Source organism: Urocampus carinirostris, chromosome 20 (genome assembly GCF_059441175.1).
Source record: "Urocampus carinirostris isolate Australia breed hairy pipefish chromosome 20, RoL_Ucar_1.0, whole genome shotgun sequence".
Lineage (NCBI taxonomy): Eukaryota > Metazoa > Chordata > Actinopteri > Syngnathiformes > Syngnathidae > Urocampus > Urocampus carinirostris.
This window is the reverse complement of record NC_142368.1, coordinates 25,326,757-25,342,564: the sequence shown is the minus strand read 5'-3', so window position 1 is coordinate 25,342,564 and position 15,808 is coordinate 25,326,757. Positions and strand designations below refer to the sequence as shown.

At 46.9% G+C, this 15,808-nt stretch overlaps 1 protein-coding gene across 1 annotated transcript in view; it reads left to right on the top strand.

Annotated features, from left to right (window-relative positions):
• The first annotated feature begins 4,125 nt into the window (after positions 1-4,125).
• LOC148346714 (SLIT-ROBO Rho GTPase-activating protein 1-like) overlaps positions 4,126-15,808 on the top strand; it is a 35,419-nt gene continuing 23,736 nt past the window's right edge. The window contains exons 1-4 of the mRNA XM_088325662.1: positions 4,126-4,229; positions 6,113-6,270; positions 12,897-13,002; positions 13,141-13,365. Coding sequence (XP_088181788.1) covers positions 4,126-4,229; positions 6,113-6,270; positions 12,897-13,002; positions 13,141-13,365 — 593 coding nt within the window. The remainder of the gene's footprint in view (positions 4,230-6,112; positions 6,271-12,896; positions 13,003-13,140; positions 13,366-15,808) is intronic.

Below are 15,808 nucleotides of genomic sequence, written 5' to 3'. Positions count from 1 at the left end.
GTTATATAGACTAGAATCTCCCAATTATTATATATAGCGTGCTTTATTGTTTTAATAAGCGTTTTATATAGAATACGATCAGGGGGGGAGGAATTTGCATAGGAGTCGGAAAAGGGCACAACACGGGCACCGCATTGCCGCAAAAGCGCCGCCGGAATTTCTAAGTCCCGCGAGGTTTGGGGACTTGTAACCCAAATTAAGTTAAAATTCAAAAAGCCAAAGTAAGTCAAAACTTGGCGACTTATAAGCCGACACTAGTGAAAACTTAAAGAGCAAGTGCCAATTTTGTTGTCTCGTCTGGTCTGAGGGCGTGCGCATCCGCGGAAGTCCGGTTTCAATACTATAAAATTTGAAAAACTTGAAGGGCCTGGCGCACAGCAGGAGTTGAGTTTGGGACTTGTCAACTCCCCCCCGCCCGAGCCGGTGTGTCGGTTCGCGGATTTCAGGCCCGAGCAGGAGACACCGGGCGCCAGCGCGCAAGCGGGGTAGTGCACTCGTCCGAGGCATCTCTGGAAGTCCGGTTTCAATACTTTAAAATTTGAAAAACTTTTTTTACGAACTCGCTCCGACGCAGGACCCGCCGGACACCCTGTGCACGGTTTTAACGGGGTGCTCGGCCTTAACACAAGCCGAGAACAAACTGCAAGAGGCAATCCCGGCGCCGGCCCCGACCACAAAGCTCTACACGCCCGCCACATCCGCAAAAGCGCCGCCGGAGGGCACTCGTTTGGGAGGATTCAAAAGCGCCGCCTCCCAAACAAAACGAACTTTCACCTATTTAACCGTCTTGTACTTTCTGGTCGATGCAAATCGGTCGTCCGACCCGGGAATAGCCCCGGGGCGGATTTCAGCCACTATTGGTGGGCACAAATCCCCAAACTTCGGGGCCTCGCGATCGCTGACCCGAAACCACAGCCAAGGGAACGGGCTTTGAGGAGAGAGTTCAACAGGGCGTGAAACCGTTGGGGCCCTCTTGCGAAACCATGCCTCGGCGTGCGCCCGAACCAAATGTCTGAACCTGCAGTCACCAGGGGCTCGGCATCTCTGGAAGTGCCCGCCACTAGTGGGTCCCCGGCCTGTGTTGTGGGCATAGAACCGTTGAAACCCCAGCCGCAGATTGTGCCCGCGTAAAACTGGGCCGGTGTTGTGTCATTTTCCGACTCCTATGCAAATTCCTCCCCCCCTCGCGTGAACATCCATTCTGCTGCGTTATATAGACTAGGATCTCCCAATTATTATAATTAGCTCGCTTTATTTTTTTTTAAAGCGTATTATATAGAATACGATCGCTTTTGTTGGAAGCGTACATTGACGTTGGTGACATTTTCATCCGCGTTAAAAAACGCAATTTGTAAAATAAGATCGCGCTTTATTGTTTAAATAAACGGGTTGTATAGACTAGGATCTCCCAATTATTATAATTAGAATACGATCGCTTTTGTCGGAAGCGTACATTGACGTTGGTGACATTTTCATCCACGTTAAAAAACGCAATTTGTAGAATAAGATCGCGCTTTATTGTTTAAATAAACGCGTTATATAGACTAGGATCTCCCAATTATTATAATTAGCACGCTTTATTGTTTTAATAAGCGTTTTATATAGAATACGATTGCTTAAGTTGTAAGCGCAGCAGAATGCGCGTTCACGCAAGGGGGGGAAGAATTTGCATAGGAGTCGGAAAAGGGCACAAAGTGCAGCAGAATGCGTGTTCACGCGAGGGGGGAGGAATTTGCATAGGAGTCGGAAAATGGCACAACACCGGCCCAGTTTTACGCGGGCACAAATCCCCAAACACCAGCCCGGTCTGTGTCTCGCGGTTCTTCCGTGCGCCCGGCCGGTCGTCTGTCAAACAGCGTTTCACGACACCTGCTCGTCCTTGTGCCCGCCACTAGTGGCTGAAATCCTGAGAAACGGCTACCACACGTCGGCCGGCGCAAGCCAGTTTTCGGGCGTGAGGCTCCTCCGGCTTGAGCGACCGAATGGCACCCGCAGTGCCACGCCGAGGCATGGTTTTTCAAAGAGGGCCACTAGTGGCGGGCACAAGTCCCCAAACAGTGCGCGGTCGCCGTGGTGCAGCGCGAAGAACCGAACCCCCAGTCCCCAAACGCAACAAAGCATCGCGATGGCCTCCGGAGCGTGTTGACGCGATGTGATTTCTGGGTCGCTCCCGCGAGGGCCCGGGCTGATGTTTGGGGACTTGTACCGGCCAGAGCCATCGAGGGGCCACGTAGCGCGCGCATGCGCCCACAAGTCCCCAAACACCGGCCCGGTTTTGAGCCGGGACAACGGTGGCGCGGCCACTATTCTGCACCCCGACCGCCGCCCACGCCCCGACGACCTAACGGCACCCGCAGCGCGTTTGTCTCCCGGCGGCGGCCGAAACACCGGCTCGGTTTTATATTTCCTCAAAGTAAACGCTTCGGGCCCCACGAGTTTTATGCCCACAAGTCATTTAAAGGGCCTCGACAATAAAACTTAGAAAAATTTTCAAACCTTTAAGTTTTGACTGAATTTGGCTTTTTGGGGGGTTTTGCCGCCGCCATACTTTAAAATACGCTATTGGAACTCAAACGCTTGGCGCCGGCCTCAGCGCCGCGCGCCCGACTGGTTATACGCCCACAAGTCCCCCAACAGTTACGGGCTGGTGACCCCGCAAGGGGCCCTTCCAAGCCGAACCGGAGCCGGTCGCGGGCGTGCGCGCCAGTCCTCGTTCCGCCGGCTGTTTGGGGATTTGTGCCGGTGTTTGTGGACTTGTGCCCGGCGGCCCCGGTCCCGGCGCCGGCTTCGTGTAAAGGTGGCCGTTCATTTCCAAGTGTCAAAGCAAAACTGAGTCATTTTACATCAATTCCCCTCTGTGCATTTTGAGTCCGGTTTCAATACTTTAAAATTTGAAAAACTTTTGCGGCAATGCGGCTCTGTGGGTCGGTCCACGGCCGGTGTTCGCGGTAATTCCAGCTCCAAACACCGGCCCGGTAAAAAGAAAACGGGGTCATTTTACATTAATCCCCGGTTTGTGGATTTCCGCCACAAATCCCCAAACACTTAATTTGGCTTTTTTAGGGGTTTCGCAAAGTCAGAGGAAACTCTGCTGGAGGCCGGCAGTGGTGACCGGGCCCTTCCAAGCCGAACCGGAGCATTTATCAGACACAAAAACCCACGCGGTGTCTGGCGGGCGGTGTCTGGCGGGCGGTGTCGCGTGTCCGTGCGGCGCAGGATCCCCGCACGGATCACAACGGCCGTATGGCAGAGCTCCAATAGCGTATTTTAAAGTTGCTGCAGTTAAAAAGCCCGAAGTTACGGATCCGACTTGCCCTGCCACTAGTGGCCGAATCCCTAGCAGGAGCACTAGTGGCGGGCACGGCCAAAGGAAATAGAAAACCAGGTCATCGCGGGGCCCGAAGCGTTTACTTTGAGCACTGACTTAGAGGCGTCGCACGAAACAGCCCGCCACTAGTGGCTGAAATCCGTCGGTCGTATGCAATAACTGCCCCCAATTGGCCGCCGCGGGGCCGAAACACCGACCGAGCGGGAAGTGCTGCTTGATCTTGATTTTCAGTATGAATACAGACCGCAAAAGCGGCAGCCAGTCCCCAAACGCAAGCCGGGGACCGGCCCCCGGCCCTCGCGCCCAGTGCGGTAACAGTCCCCGGCCGGTGTTTGGGGCCCACTCGGCTCGTCGCGGCGTCAGACTGCGCCCCCTCGGCCGGCCGCGCACTGTCCGCAGTGGTTCTCGAAAAATTTAAGTTTTTCCGCGAGAGGCGGAGTGTTTAAAAAAACACGGTCGCTGAAGCGTGTCAGGCCCGAGCCTTTAAGTTTTGACTTAATTTGGCTTTTTTACGCGCACACCCTCAGATCAGACGAGATCCAGGCTAGTGTTGGGGGACTTATGGGCATAAAAACGGCGCGCTCCGGAGGAATCCCCAGGCCTTGGCGGGCACAAGTCCCCAAACACCGGCCTGGTTTTACGGTTCCAAGCGCTGCGGTAGGGCGGCCCCCCGAGGGTGCGCGGATGTAAATCCACGCAGCGGCGATTTTCATTATGAAAATCTCGCGCCAGGCCGTTTGGGGACTGTGGGCATAAATCCAGGGGAAGTTAAAGGCACCTTGGCAAAAACCCCCGTGATGCCACTTAATTTGGTGTTTTTGGGGGTTTTGGCTGTGGTTTCGCTAGACGGCGGGAACCGCATTGCCGCAAAAGCGCCGCCGGAATTTCTAAGTCCCGCGAGGTTAGGGGACTTGTGCCCCAAATTAAGTCAAAATTCAAAAAGCCAAAGTAAGTCAAAACTTGGCGACTTATAAGCCGACACTAATGAAAACTTAAAGGGCAAGTGCCAATTTTGTCGTCTCGTCTGACCCGAGGGCGTGCACGTCTGCGGAAGTCCGGTTTCAATACTATAAAATTTGAAAAACTTGAAGGGCCCGGCGCACGGCCAGAGTTGGGCCGGTGTTTGGGACTTGTCGACTCCCCCCTGCCCAAGCCGGTGTGTCGGTTCGCGGATTTCAGGCCCGAGTGGGAGACGCCGGGTGCCAGCGCGCAAGCGGAGTAGCGTGCTCTTCCGAGGCATCTCTGGAAGTCCGGTTTCAATACTTTAAAATTTGAAAAACTTTTTTTTTACGAACTCGCTCCGACGCTTGACCCGCCGGACACCTGCGCGCGGTTTTAACGGGGCGCGCGGCCTAAACACAAGCCGAGAACGAACCGCGAGAGGCGATCCCGGCGCCGGCCCCGACCGCACTGCTCTACGCGCACGCCACATCCGCAAAAGCGCCGCCGGAGGGCACTCGTTTGGGGGATTCAAAAGCGCCGCCTCCCAAACGAACGAACTTTCACCTATTTAACGGTCTTGTACTTTCTGGTCGATGCAAATCGGTCTTCCGACCCGGGTATAGCCCTGGGGCGGATTTCAGCCTCTATTGGTGGGCACAAATCCCCAAACACTGCGAAAGCGCGGCCTCGCGATCGCTAACCCGAAACCACAGCCAAGGGAAAGGGCTTTGAAGAGAGAGTTCAACAGGGCGTGAAACCGTTGGGGCCCTCTTGCGAAACCATGCCTCGGCGTGCGCCCGAACCAAATGTCTGAACCTGCGGTCACCAGGGGCTTGGCATCTCTGGAAGTGCCCGCCACTAGTGGGTCCCCGGCCTGTGTTGCGGGCATAGAACCGTTGAAACCCCAGCCGCAGAGCAGGTTTCCTCTGACTTCCAAAACCGGGCCGGTGTTTGGGGATTTGAGCCACTAGTGGCCGTCAATTCCTTTAAGTTTCAGCTTTGCCGGCGCCCGGTGGTGTGCCCTTTTCCGACTCCTATGCAAATTCCTCCCCCCCTCGCGTGAACGCGCATTCTGCTGCGCTTCCAACTAAAGCGATCGTATTCTATATAAAACGCTTATTAAAACAATAAAGCGAGCTAATTATAATAATTGGGAGATCCTAGTCTATATAACGCTTTTATTTAAACAATAAAGCGCGATCTTATTCTACAAATTGCGTTTTTTGACAGGGATGAAAATGTCACCAACGTCAATGTACGCTTCCGACAAAAGCGATCGTATTCTATATAATACGCTTTAAAAAAAAAATAAAGCGAGCTAATTATAATAATTGGGAGATCCTAGTCTATATATATATATTATTTAAACAATAAAGTGCGATCGTATTCTACAAAATGCGTTTGTTAACGCGGATGGAAAAGTCACCAACGTCAATGTACGCTATGATTTCCGCAATCACAACTAATTGTACGCAAATAGTATTTATTTGATTTACTATAATATCCGTATGTAATGTATTTTTTATTGTGAATGAAACCCTGGTTGCATTGGATCCCGCGGTGTAAACAAATTGTTGTTGTTTTTTTCATTTAAAATCGGACTTCCCTGCCTATACTGTGCGGCCACTAATCCGCACCCTGACCGCCGCCCACGCCCCAACGACCGAACGGCACCCGCGGCGCGTTTGTCTCCCAGTACCGGCCCAAACACCGGCCCGGTTTTAAATTTCCTCAAAGTAAACGCTTCGGGCCCCGCGAGTTTTATGCCCACAAGTCATTTAAAGGGCCTCGACAATACAACTTTCAAACCTTTAAGTTTTGACTGAATTTGGCTTTTTGAAGGGTTTTGCCGCCGCCATACTTTAAAACACGCTATTGGAGCTCGAGCGCTGGGCGCCGGCCTCAGCGCCGCGCGCCCGATCGGTTATACGCCCACAAGTCCCCCAACGGTTACGGGCTGGTGACCCCGCAAGGGGCCCTTCCAAGCCGAACCGGAGCCGGTTGCGGGTGCGCGCGCCGGTCCTCGTTCCGCCGGCTGTTTGGGGATTCGTGCTGGTGTTTGGGGCCTTGTGCCTAAGCAAAACTGAGTCATTTTACATCAATTTCCCTTTGGGCATTTTCAGTCCGGTTTCAAAACTTTAAAATTTGAAAAACTTTTGCGGCAATGCGGCTCTGTGGGCCGGTCCCCTGCCGGTGTTCGCGGTAATTCCAGCTCCAAACACCGGCCCGGTAAAAAGAAAACGGTGTAGCGAGCAGAGACGGGAGTCGTAGGCGGAGTGTCAAACAAAGGTGCCAACGGACACTGCTTTAATGACATTTAAACTTGCAATCGAAACTTACATAAACAAACACGGGAGTGGCGCGAGCCGGCAGAATAATGAGTCCCCCTAGGAACTCGCTAACTAAACAATGGTTCCGTGGGTGAATTATGTACAACCCACTACACAAGCCCACCCAGAATTCACCCATAGTCAAAGTCTCTGTGCCTGGTTGGGACGCTGACCCGGCCACTGCGGGTACAAGGAGTTGGAACAGCGGGGGGGTGAGAGCTTGTGGACTCAGTTGGAAAGCACACAGTTGCTGGGGGCGGAGGGTCAGAGTGGGTACCCACGGGGCCGGAGGGTCGTGCCGCAGGAGGACGGCCGCGCCGTGGGGCTTGGGCCAGTTCCAATGGCTTGGACATATCCATGTGGGCAGGCTTAACCCTGTCCACGGAGACAGTGTCTGGCCTACCACCAATGTCCACGACCATGGTCTTGTCACCATGCTGCAGGACCTTAAACGGTCCATCATAAGGAGGGCGCAATGGTCTGCGGTGGGCATCGTGGCGAATGAAAACAAAACCAGCCGAGCGCAGGTTGGAGGGAACCCGTGAAACTGGCCTGCCGTGTCGCGATGTGGGGATAGGGCCAAACGCTCCCGCAGTGCCCTGCAAGATGGACTTCTCCCTGGATGCAGCCCAGGGTGTCGTTGGGTCGGGGTTAAATCACCTGGCACCCGCAGCACTTGACCGTACACCAACTCAGCCGAAGAGCACTGAAGGTCCTCTTTGGGAGCGGTCCTCAGTCCCAGCATGACCCAGGGTAGCTTATCGACCCAGTCCCCATCGGTCAGGCTGGCGTTTTCAGAAACGTTGTCCCTGAGTGCCAAAACGTTAAAAATACTTTTTTCTTTTTTTTTCTATTATGACACCATCCCATCATCTAAAACCTACATAAGGGCAAATGATATATATTATCAACATAGAATATAGATTATTCATATTCTATAGTCAAGTCACGTCAAATTAATTTACATAGCCCTTAATCACAAAAATGTCTCAAAGGACTGCACAGGATTACAATGACACAATTACCTGATCTTAAACCAACATGCGGGCAAGTAACAACTCAAAACCTCAGCGTGAGGAAAAAGAGAAACCTTGAGAAGGGACCTCACAAGTGGTATCCCCCTTTCAGGATGACCAGGGTGAATTACATTTAGCATTACAGTACACAAACATAGTAAACATTAGGTAACATGTTGAAAATTTGTCCGGAAAGTGCATGACAGCAGCGACACCCCCAGCCTGTAAACTAGTCCAGAAAGTCTATGACGGCCACGATGCAGCTTCCCATCTCTGCCAGCTGGTCCATGCAGGCGTTGACATGCTTCAGGTCAAACGCTGGTTCGCTGTCTCATCTCAAATCGTCCTTCTCCTTCGTATCACCACCAGGCAGGCAGTCGGAAAAAGACAGGACAATACAGAATATGAGGTGGGCATCAATCATAAGCTTTGGAATAGAAGTGTGTCTTAAGCCTTGATTTAAAAACTTCCATTGAGGTTGCAGATCTTATCTCCGGAGGCAGGGCATTCCATAGCACCGGGGCCCAGATGGAAAACGCTCTCAAGCCTGCAGACTTCTTGGCTCTCGGAGTCACAAGTAGACCGGCATTTTCCGAGCGCAGACTCCGTGCAGGAACACAGGGGGAAATCAAATAAGAGAGATAAGAGGGTGTCAAGTCAAGTCATTTTTATTTGTATAGCCCTAAATCACGAAGAGTCTCAAAGGGGTTTACAGATCATTACACTATATTACACAGACTATTTTTCAGCCGACGAAAAGAGTAGGTTATTCATATGCTATGGAGTAGAAGTGAGTTTTAAGCTTAGATTTAAACATTTCCACTGAGGTTGCAGATCGGATCTCAGGGGGAAGAGCATTCAACAGCACCGGTGCCCGAATGGAGAACGCTCTCGAACCAGCAGAACACTTCTTTGCTCTTGGGATCACCAGAAGGCCGGCACTCTCAGATCGTGGGGACATAGGGGCATATCAGATCTGAAAGATAAGAGGGAGCAAGTCCATGTATGATTTTGTATAATACTAAGAGAACCTTGAAATCACATCTAAGGCTAACTGGGAGCCAATGCAGGTTAGCCAAAATCGGTGTTATGTGATCGTACTTTTTTGTCCTAGTTAAAAGCCTCGCTGCGCCATTTTGTACCAGCTGAAGAGACTTGATTCTAGACTTCGGGAGACCAGAGAGTAGTGCATTACAGTAATCGAGACGGGAGGTAACAAACGCATGAATTATAATTTCCGCATCCGACTGAGAGAGTATTGAACGGATTTTAGCAATGTTGCGAAGATGGAAGAAAGCGGTTCTAGTAATTTCCTTTACATGCATTTCAAAGGATAGATCAGGGTCAAATATGACACCTACATTTTTAACTGAGTCACTCTGTGTGATGTGACATTTGTCAATGTTCACAGCAGTTTTTGAGAATAAGTCACGGCATTTAGATGGACCAATGACTAACATTTCAGTCTTTTCAGAGTTAAGACGCAAGAAATTGAGTGACATCCACTCTTTTATCTCAATGAGGCAGGCCTCCAAATTTCCACAGTTTAGTGTGGGAGATTCCTCCAACGGAAGATATAGTTGAGTGTCGTCTGCGTAGCAGTGGAAGCTGATATTGTACTTGCGAATAATATCACCTAATGGAAGCATGTAAATGCTGAAAAGAAGGGGGCTAAGCACTGAACCCTGCGAAACACCACAGGTAACATTAAAGGGCTCAGATGTCATTTCACCATATTTACAACAGTGCGTCCTATCTGAGAGGTAGGATCTGAACCACGAGAGGACGGTTCCCGAGAGACCAATCCATTTTTCCAACCGTTCTAGTAGGAAATTGTGGTGCACTGTGTCAAAAGCAGCACTAAGATCCAGCAGCAGCAAAAGTGATGAAGCGCCAGAATCCATTGCCAGTAGGAGATCATTTGTTACCTTGATCAGAGCTGTCTCAGTAGAGTGGTTAGCCCTGAATCCTGATTGCATGGATTCAAAAAAGTTATTCTCGGATATGAAATCATTCAGCTGCTGTGCCACTACTTTCTCAAGTACTTTAGAAAGGAAAGGTAGGTTTGACACAGGTCTATAATTACTTAAGATTTCTGGATCAAGGTTGGGTCGTTTTAGTGTGGGTTTAATAACGGCGGACTTAAAAGCTGCTGGAACTACACCTGAGGACAGTGATATGTTTATAATATTTAGAACTGAAGGTCCAAGGACGCCAAAAAGACTTTTAATAAGCGAACCTGGGAGCGGGTCGAACTGGCAAGTTTGGCCACATTTACCACCTGTTTGAGATCATCAAGTGACAGTTCACTAAAACTGGACAATTTACCTGGACAGCCACCCTGTCGTGTATCTGTAGATTTCAGCCCTTTAATATGTGTGGTATTAATAATGTCTTTAGCAATTTCTTCCTATATGCATTGAATCTTCTTAGTAAAGAAGACCATTAAGTCATGAGCAGAGTGCGTCGAACTATCTGCGATAGCCTGTTGCCTTGTAAGCGATGCTACAGTGTCAAAAAGGACTTTGGGATTGTTCTTTTGAGACGCAATCACTTTCGAAAGGTAGTCCGATTTTGCAGAGGCAAGGGCCGCTTTATACTTTAACAAGCTGTCACACCAGATTTGATGGAAAACCTCAAGCATGGTAGCGTGCCATTTTCTTTCCAATTTCCTGCATTCTTGTTTAAGGGTTCTAGTTTCATCAGTAAACCAAGGCGTGCGTCTTTTAGGACGTGATTTTAGCTTTATGGGCGCTATTGAATCCAGGACACTAGTCAGGGTAGTATTGAACTATTTCTTGAGTGAGTCAATCGAGCCATTGTATGAAGGAAAGGACGCAACTGCTCCAGGAAGGAGTTCAAAGAGCTCAGAAAATGTGCCAGTGCTTATATTGCGTCCGCTAAATCCTTCAGCTTTTTTAACACTACATTTAGCTAGCACCTCAAATGTAACTAAATAATGATCCGAGATAACGGTGGTACACGGTAACACCATAATGTTTGAGGTTAAAACTCCTCGAGTCAGAACCAAGTCTAGCCTGTTTCCATCTTTACGGGTTGGCAAATCAACTAGTTGATTAAAACCAAATGCATCAACTAGAGACCTAAACGCAATAGTAAGTGAACTGAGTGGGGAGTTCCTATGAATGTTAAAGTCCCCCATAATTATAATTTTGTCTGCATAGGTTACTAGTTCAGACAAAAGTTCAGCAAATTCGTCTAAGAAAGTTGTGTATGGCCCAGGTGCGCGATAGATAGTTATTACATAAATTGACAATAGAGAGGACCGCATCACAAGAGCCTCAAACGCCTTGTAATTTTTAGAAGTGCGAGGATTAAATTTGAGCGATTTTTCAGAAATGAGCGTGACACCGCCACCCTTTTTCAACGTGCGTGCTACATGGCTACTTGCGTAGTCAGGGGGTGAAGCATAATTAAGCGCTAAATACTCATCCGGGCGTAACCAAGTTTCACAAAGACCCATACAGTTAAGTTTATAATCACGAATAATGTTATCAACAAGTAAAGCTTTAGGAGCAAGCAATCTAATATTTAAAAGACCAAATTTTAGCTTTGCTGAATCAGTTGACTTAGCTTAAGTCTTTGTAGAGATCGTCAAAAGATGTCGCTGTTGGGGCCGTTCGTGAGCGTTGAGTGTAAAGCGTCGGTTGTCCGGCGAGGAATGAATGGTGGAATTAGTCACATCCTCGCGTCCTTCTTGCTCCTTAGACTTCGCACGCTTCACACATCTACCCGCACGGCAACCACGCTTCTGTTTTCTGTCTTTACGGCGCCGTCGTCGTCGTTTATTAGGAGGAATAGTTGTCCACACGGATGCCGGATCTCTTTGAAGTTTGCTCGGTATATCATAGGCGGTGTAAAAAGTTCCCGAAAAGTCGAAATTTAGACGCCCACCCAACCGAATAAGTTCGTCCCTCCTGTAAGTATTTTTGGCCACACGTGTGTCCAAAAATGAAAGCAAAAAAGACAAGAGAACGGCAATAAATAGAAGATTAGCTGGAGAGCAACTAGCCGCAGCATCCATGCGCGCCGCCATGTTGAATCGTCCATGCAAACATTTGTATGTTAATAAGAGAACCTTAAACTCACATCTTAAGTGGACTGGGAGCCAGTGCAAGTTGGCCAATACAGGAGTAATATGCTCGAACTTTTTGGTATTAGTTAAAAGTCTAGCTGCTGCATTCTGAACCAGCTGCAAACTTTTGATGCTAGACATCAGGAGACCAGAAAGCAATACATTACAGTAATCAAGCCGAGAAGTAATAAACGCATGAATTAAAACCTCTGCATCTGATTGGGACAGCATCGACCGAATCTTCGCAATATTACGGAGGTGTTAGAAAGCTATTTTAGTAATATTTTTCACGTGGTACTGAAACGACAGATTAGGATAAAATATAACACCTAGATTTTTGACCAAGTAACTATGGGTGATATTACTTTTGTCTAGGTTCAGGGTAGTGTTTGAAAACAACTCACGACAGTGAGCTGGACCAATAATCAACATTTCAGTTTTTTCTGGGTTTAAACGCAAAAAATTAAGTGACATCCATCTTTGAATCTAAGTAAGGCAAGCCTCCAGATTTCTAAAACTTAACTGTCCACTTGTCTCCAGTGCCACATACAGTTGAGTCTCATCTGCATAGCAATGGAAACTAATATACTTGCGGATAATGTCACCAAGTGGGATCATATAAATACTAAAAACTAGGGGGCCAAGTACAGAGCCCTGTGGAACACCACAGGGTACATTAGATTGTTTAGAAGTCAGATTGCCATAGTTAACACATTGCATCCTGTCTGACAGGTAGGACCTAAACCATGAGAGTACAGTTCCTGAGATACCAATGCATTCCAGACAAACAAGTAATATGTTGTGGTCGACAGTATCAAAAGCAGCACTGAGATCCAGCAGCAGTAACATTGATGAGGCACCGGAATCTATTGCTAAAAGGAGATCATTGGTTACTTTAGCCAGGACTGTCTCAGTAGAGCAATTTGCCCTAAATGCTGACTGGACAGTTTCAAAGAGGTTATTTTCTGACATGAAGTCATTTAACTGCTGTGCAGCGACCTTTTCAAGTAATTTTGCAAAAAATGGCAGATTTGACACTGGCCTATAATCACCTAGGCTTTCTGGGTCAAGGTTAGGTCGCTTAAGCGTGGGTCTAATGACGGCATGCTTGAAGGCTACAGGAACAATACCCGAGGATTTCTTCTGCATGTGCTTGACAGGCCCTTCTCATTTTGTACCTCCAGGAATAGAAAACCTGTACGACAGAGCTCTGTACATCCGCAAGATCCTTCTTACCATTCCCAGATCAGTCCTTGTTGTGATGCGCTACCTCTTTGCTTTTCTCAACCAGTAAGTTTCTTTTTGGGGGGAAAGAGTTGGAAAATCTTCTGACGCTTACTTGCAATATTGCATTCAAAAAAGAATGTGTATTATTCTGTCCATTGCTTTTATTTTGTAAATGTATCGTATACCCCTTTTTTTGCTCAGTCTATCTCAGTATAGTGACGAAAACATGATGGATCCATACAACTTAGCCATTTGCTTTGGGCCCACACTCATGCCCACACCGGAGAGCCAGGACCAGGTCTCGTGCCAAGCTCACGTCAACGAGATTATCAAAACCATCATCATCCACAACGAGACAATCTTTCCTGATGCTAAGGAACTGGATGGACCAACATATGAGAAGTGCATGGCTGGAGGGGACTATTGGTATTATGACAACTGTTTTAAATTGATTTTCAAACAAAAGATATTTGCCTTAGTTGTATTGGCTGTGGTTTTACTCCTGTCTCGGTCATGGTGAAGCTTAACTATCCACAAATTAGATGCATGGCCAATGGTTGTGCAAAAAAAAAAGTTTTATTTTGATCAGTCAGACATTGCTATTAACTGAAAACGGCCGATTGATAGAGTTACATGACATATGGTTGCTGATTTTTTTAGATTAGATCAATATAATAATTGTGAGAAATATTACATGCAAAAAAAAATAGTTTTTCAATTTTCAAATGTCGCTAGCGTTTCTTTGAATACATCACATGCTTCACCACATGCTAGCATGATTTTATCCCTGGCTAAAGCTAATCACCCATCTCAGCATGACCACACGTGAATCCCTGGGGAGATTTGCATTCTTCGCAGCCTCCCTTCTTACAAAACAAGAAGTAGGTGGAAGACATGTTAATTTGCAGGTTAAACTCCCCAATAGTGTTAGAAGAAGACCCATTTGGGCAAAATATGCAAAACTCAAAATGGGGGAAGCGATCCACATAGAATACCTAGAGAATAATAAGCACTGTTTTCACTTGAGTACAACCCTTCTGGGGGGGTGGGGGTTGGGGTGGGTAGGCGCTGGAGCCTATCCCAGCTATCTTTGGGCAGTGGGCAGGGGACAACCCTAACTGGTTGCCAGCCAGTCAGGAAGTTTTGATCTCATGACCTCAGAACTGTGCCGCACACGAGCTAACCACTGTTCCGCCGTGCTGTCCCCATTCAACTATATTGCAGTAAATTAATAAAGTCTTAAAATAAGTCTTTAAAACATAATAGAGAATATAACAGCAATAAGTGTTTCAGGTTAAACTTGTAAAATCTGTGGGTGCACTTAAAGCAGGGGTCCATTGTAAACATTTAGTGATGTCCTTAAATATTATAGGAAACATTCCTCGTTAAATCAAGTTTTTGGCACTTTGGTTTTTCAAAATGACAATTCCTCACTAAAAACACAATCAATGTGTTTTTTGCTCTAAATACCTGCCGGTGAAAATTCCAGGACATTTTTTTTTAATTCATAGGTTGTTTTTTGTCTTCAACAGTTTTCCACACAAAAATAAAATGAAAACCAAAGTAACTCAAAATCGACGGGAGTTTCAAGCCATTGTTGGGCTCCAACCATTATGCCTTCCGTGCATACTTTTGTTGGTACAACTTGGGGACACTACACTCTGTAAATAAATGCTACCGTATACTGCAATTGTTTTCGAGTACAGCAGATGTTTTGAAATTGCCTCATAGTGTCCCATAGCTTGAATAAAGGTTTTGGTGTGGAGTTTTACTAAGAGAAGTGGAGCAATGTGATTCGAACCTTTTTCATGTCTTTCTGTAATGAAATGTAAGACACACAGGAATCGATAGCAAGTTGTGTTCCATGAATCGCACGCAGTGACATGATTAGTGTTGCATCCTACAGCATTGATACACCACTGATAGTCGCTGCTGTAGTAGCTGATGAGGTCGAAGTTGAACAAAGTGGCACGTTGATTACATATCACATTGGAGTTGGACACCATGATGTCCTTGTTGTCACATTTACCCACAGGCAAATGTTTCATTGGCTTAGGATTTGTTGGAGGACATTTTTCTCTTTTACAGTGAGGCAAAATAAAATTCACGATCAAAGTCTAATGCACAGTTTTATATTTAATATTATTAAACACTTCAAACATTATATATGAATCCCTCCCTTTTCTTTTCAGCCAAGATCAGGGTTCATTCGGCTGCATGAACTCCTTGAACACACTCGAAGTTAAATGTGATTTATAGGATTAAAAAACTTTTGGATTTTGGGTGAAGTACTTGAAATTTTTGCAACGTTTCTCAACAAGTCTGCTTAAAATAATGCAAACACTGCTCTCTAGTGGCTTTGCTTTGCCAATGTATTTCTTCTTCGCTCGTGATTAACAGCAGCTATCATTAGTTTGTAAGTCATTGTCCTATTAAGTGTCATCACTCCCTACAGGCCGGGCCCAAGTGATCAGGAACATGCTAATAAACAAGGCACTCGAAAATGTAGTGCAAGGATTACCTACAAATCACGGATATTTATTATGGAACATTCAAAAAATTAAGGTAATGTTTTCCTGCGGTGTATTGTAATGGAACGAATTTACTGCAACAAAAAATGTAAGCCACATATTACTTTTTCCCCAACACGTATATGGGGAGAAATGTGTCTCAAAAACAAATATATTTGCGATTTACTCAATATCTAAAAGTCTTATGTCTTGATAAAAGCACACGTAAGATAAACATCTAAATCAAAGACATATTCGTGACTCTGCAAAATACATGATTCACAGCAGATTTTTTTTCTTTTAATATTAAAAAATAAATTGAAAAATTGTCTTTGAAAGTCCTCAAAACGTGCTTGAAT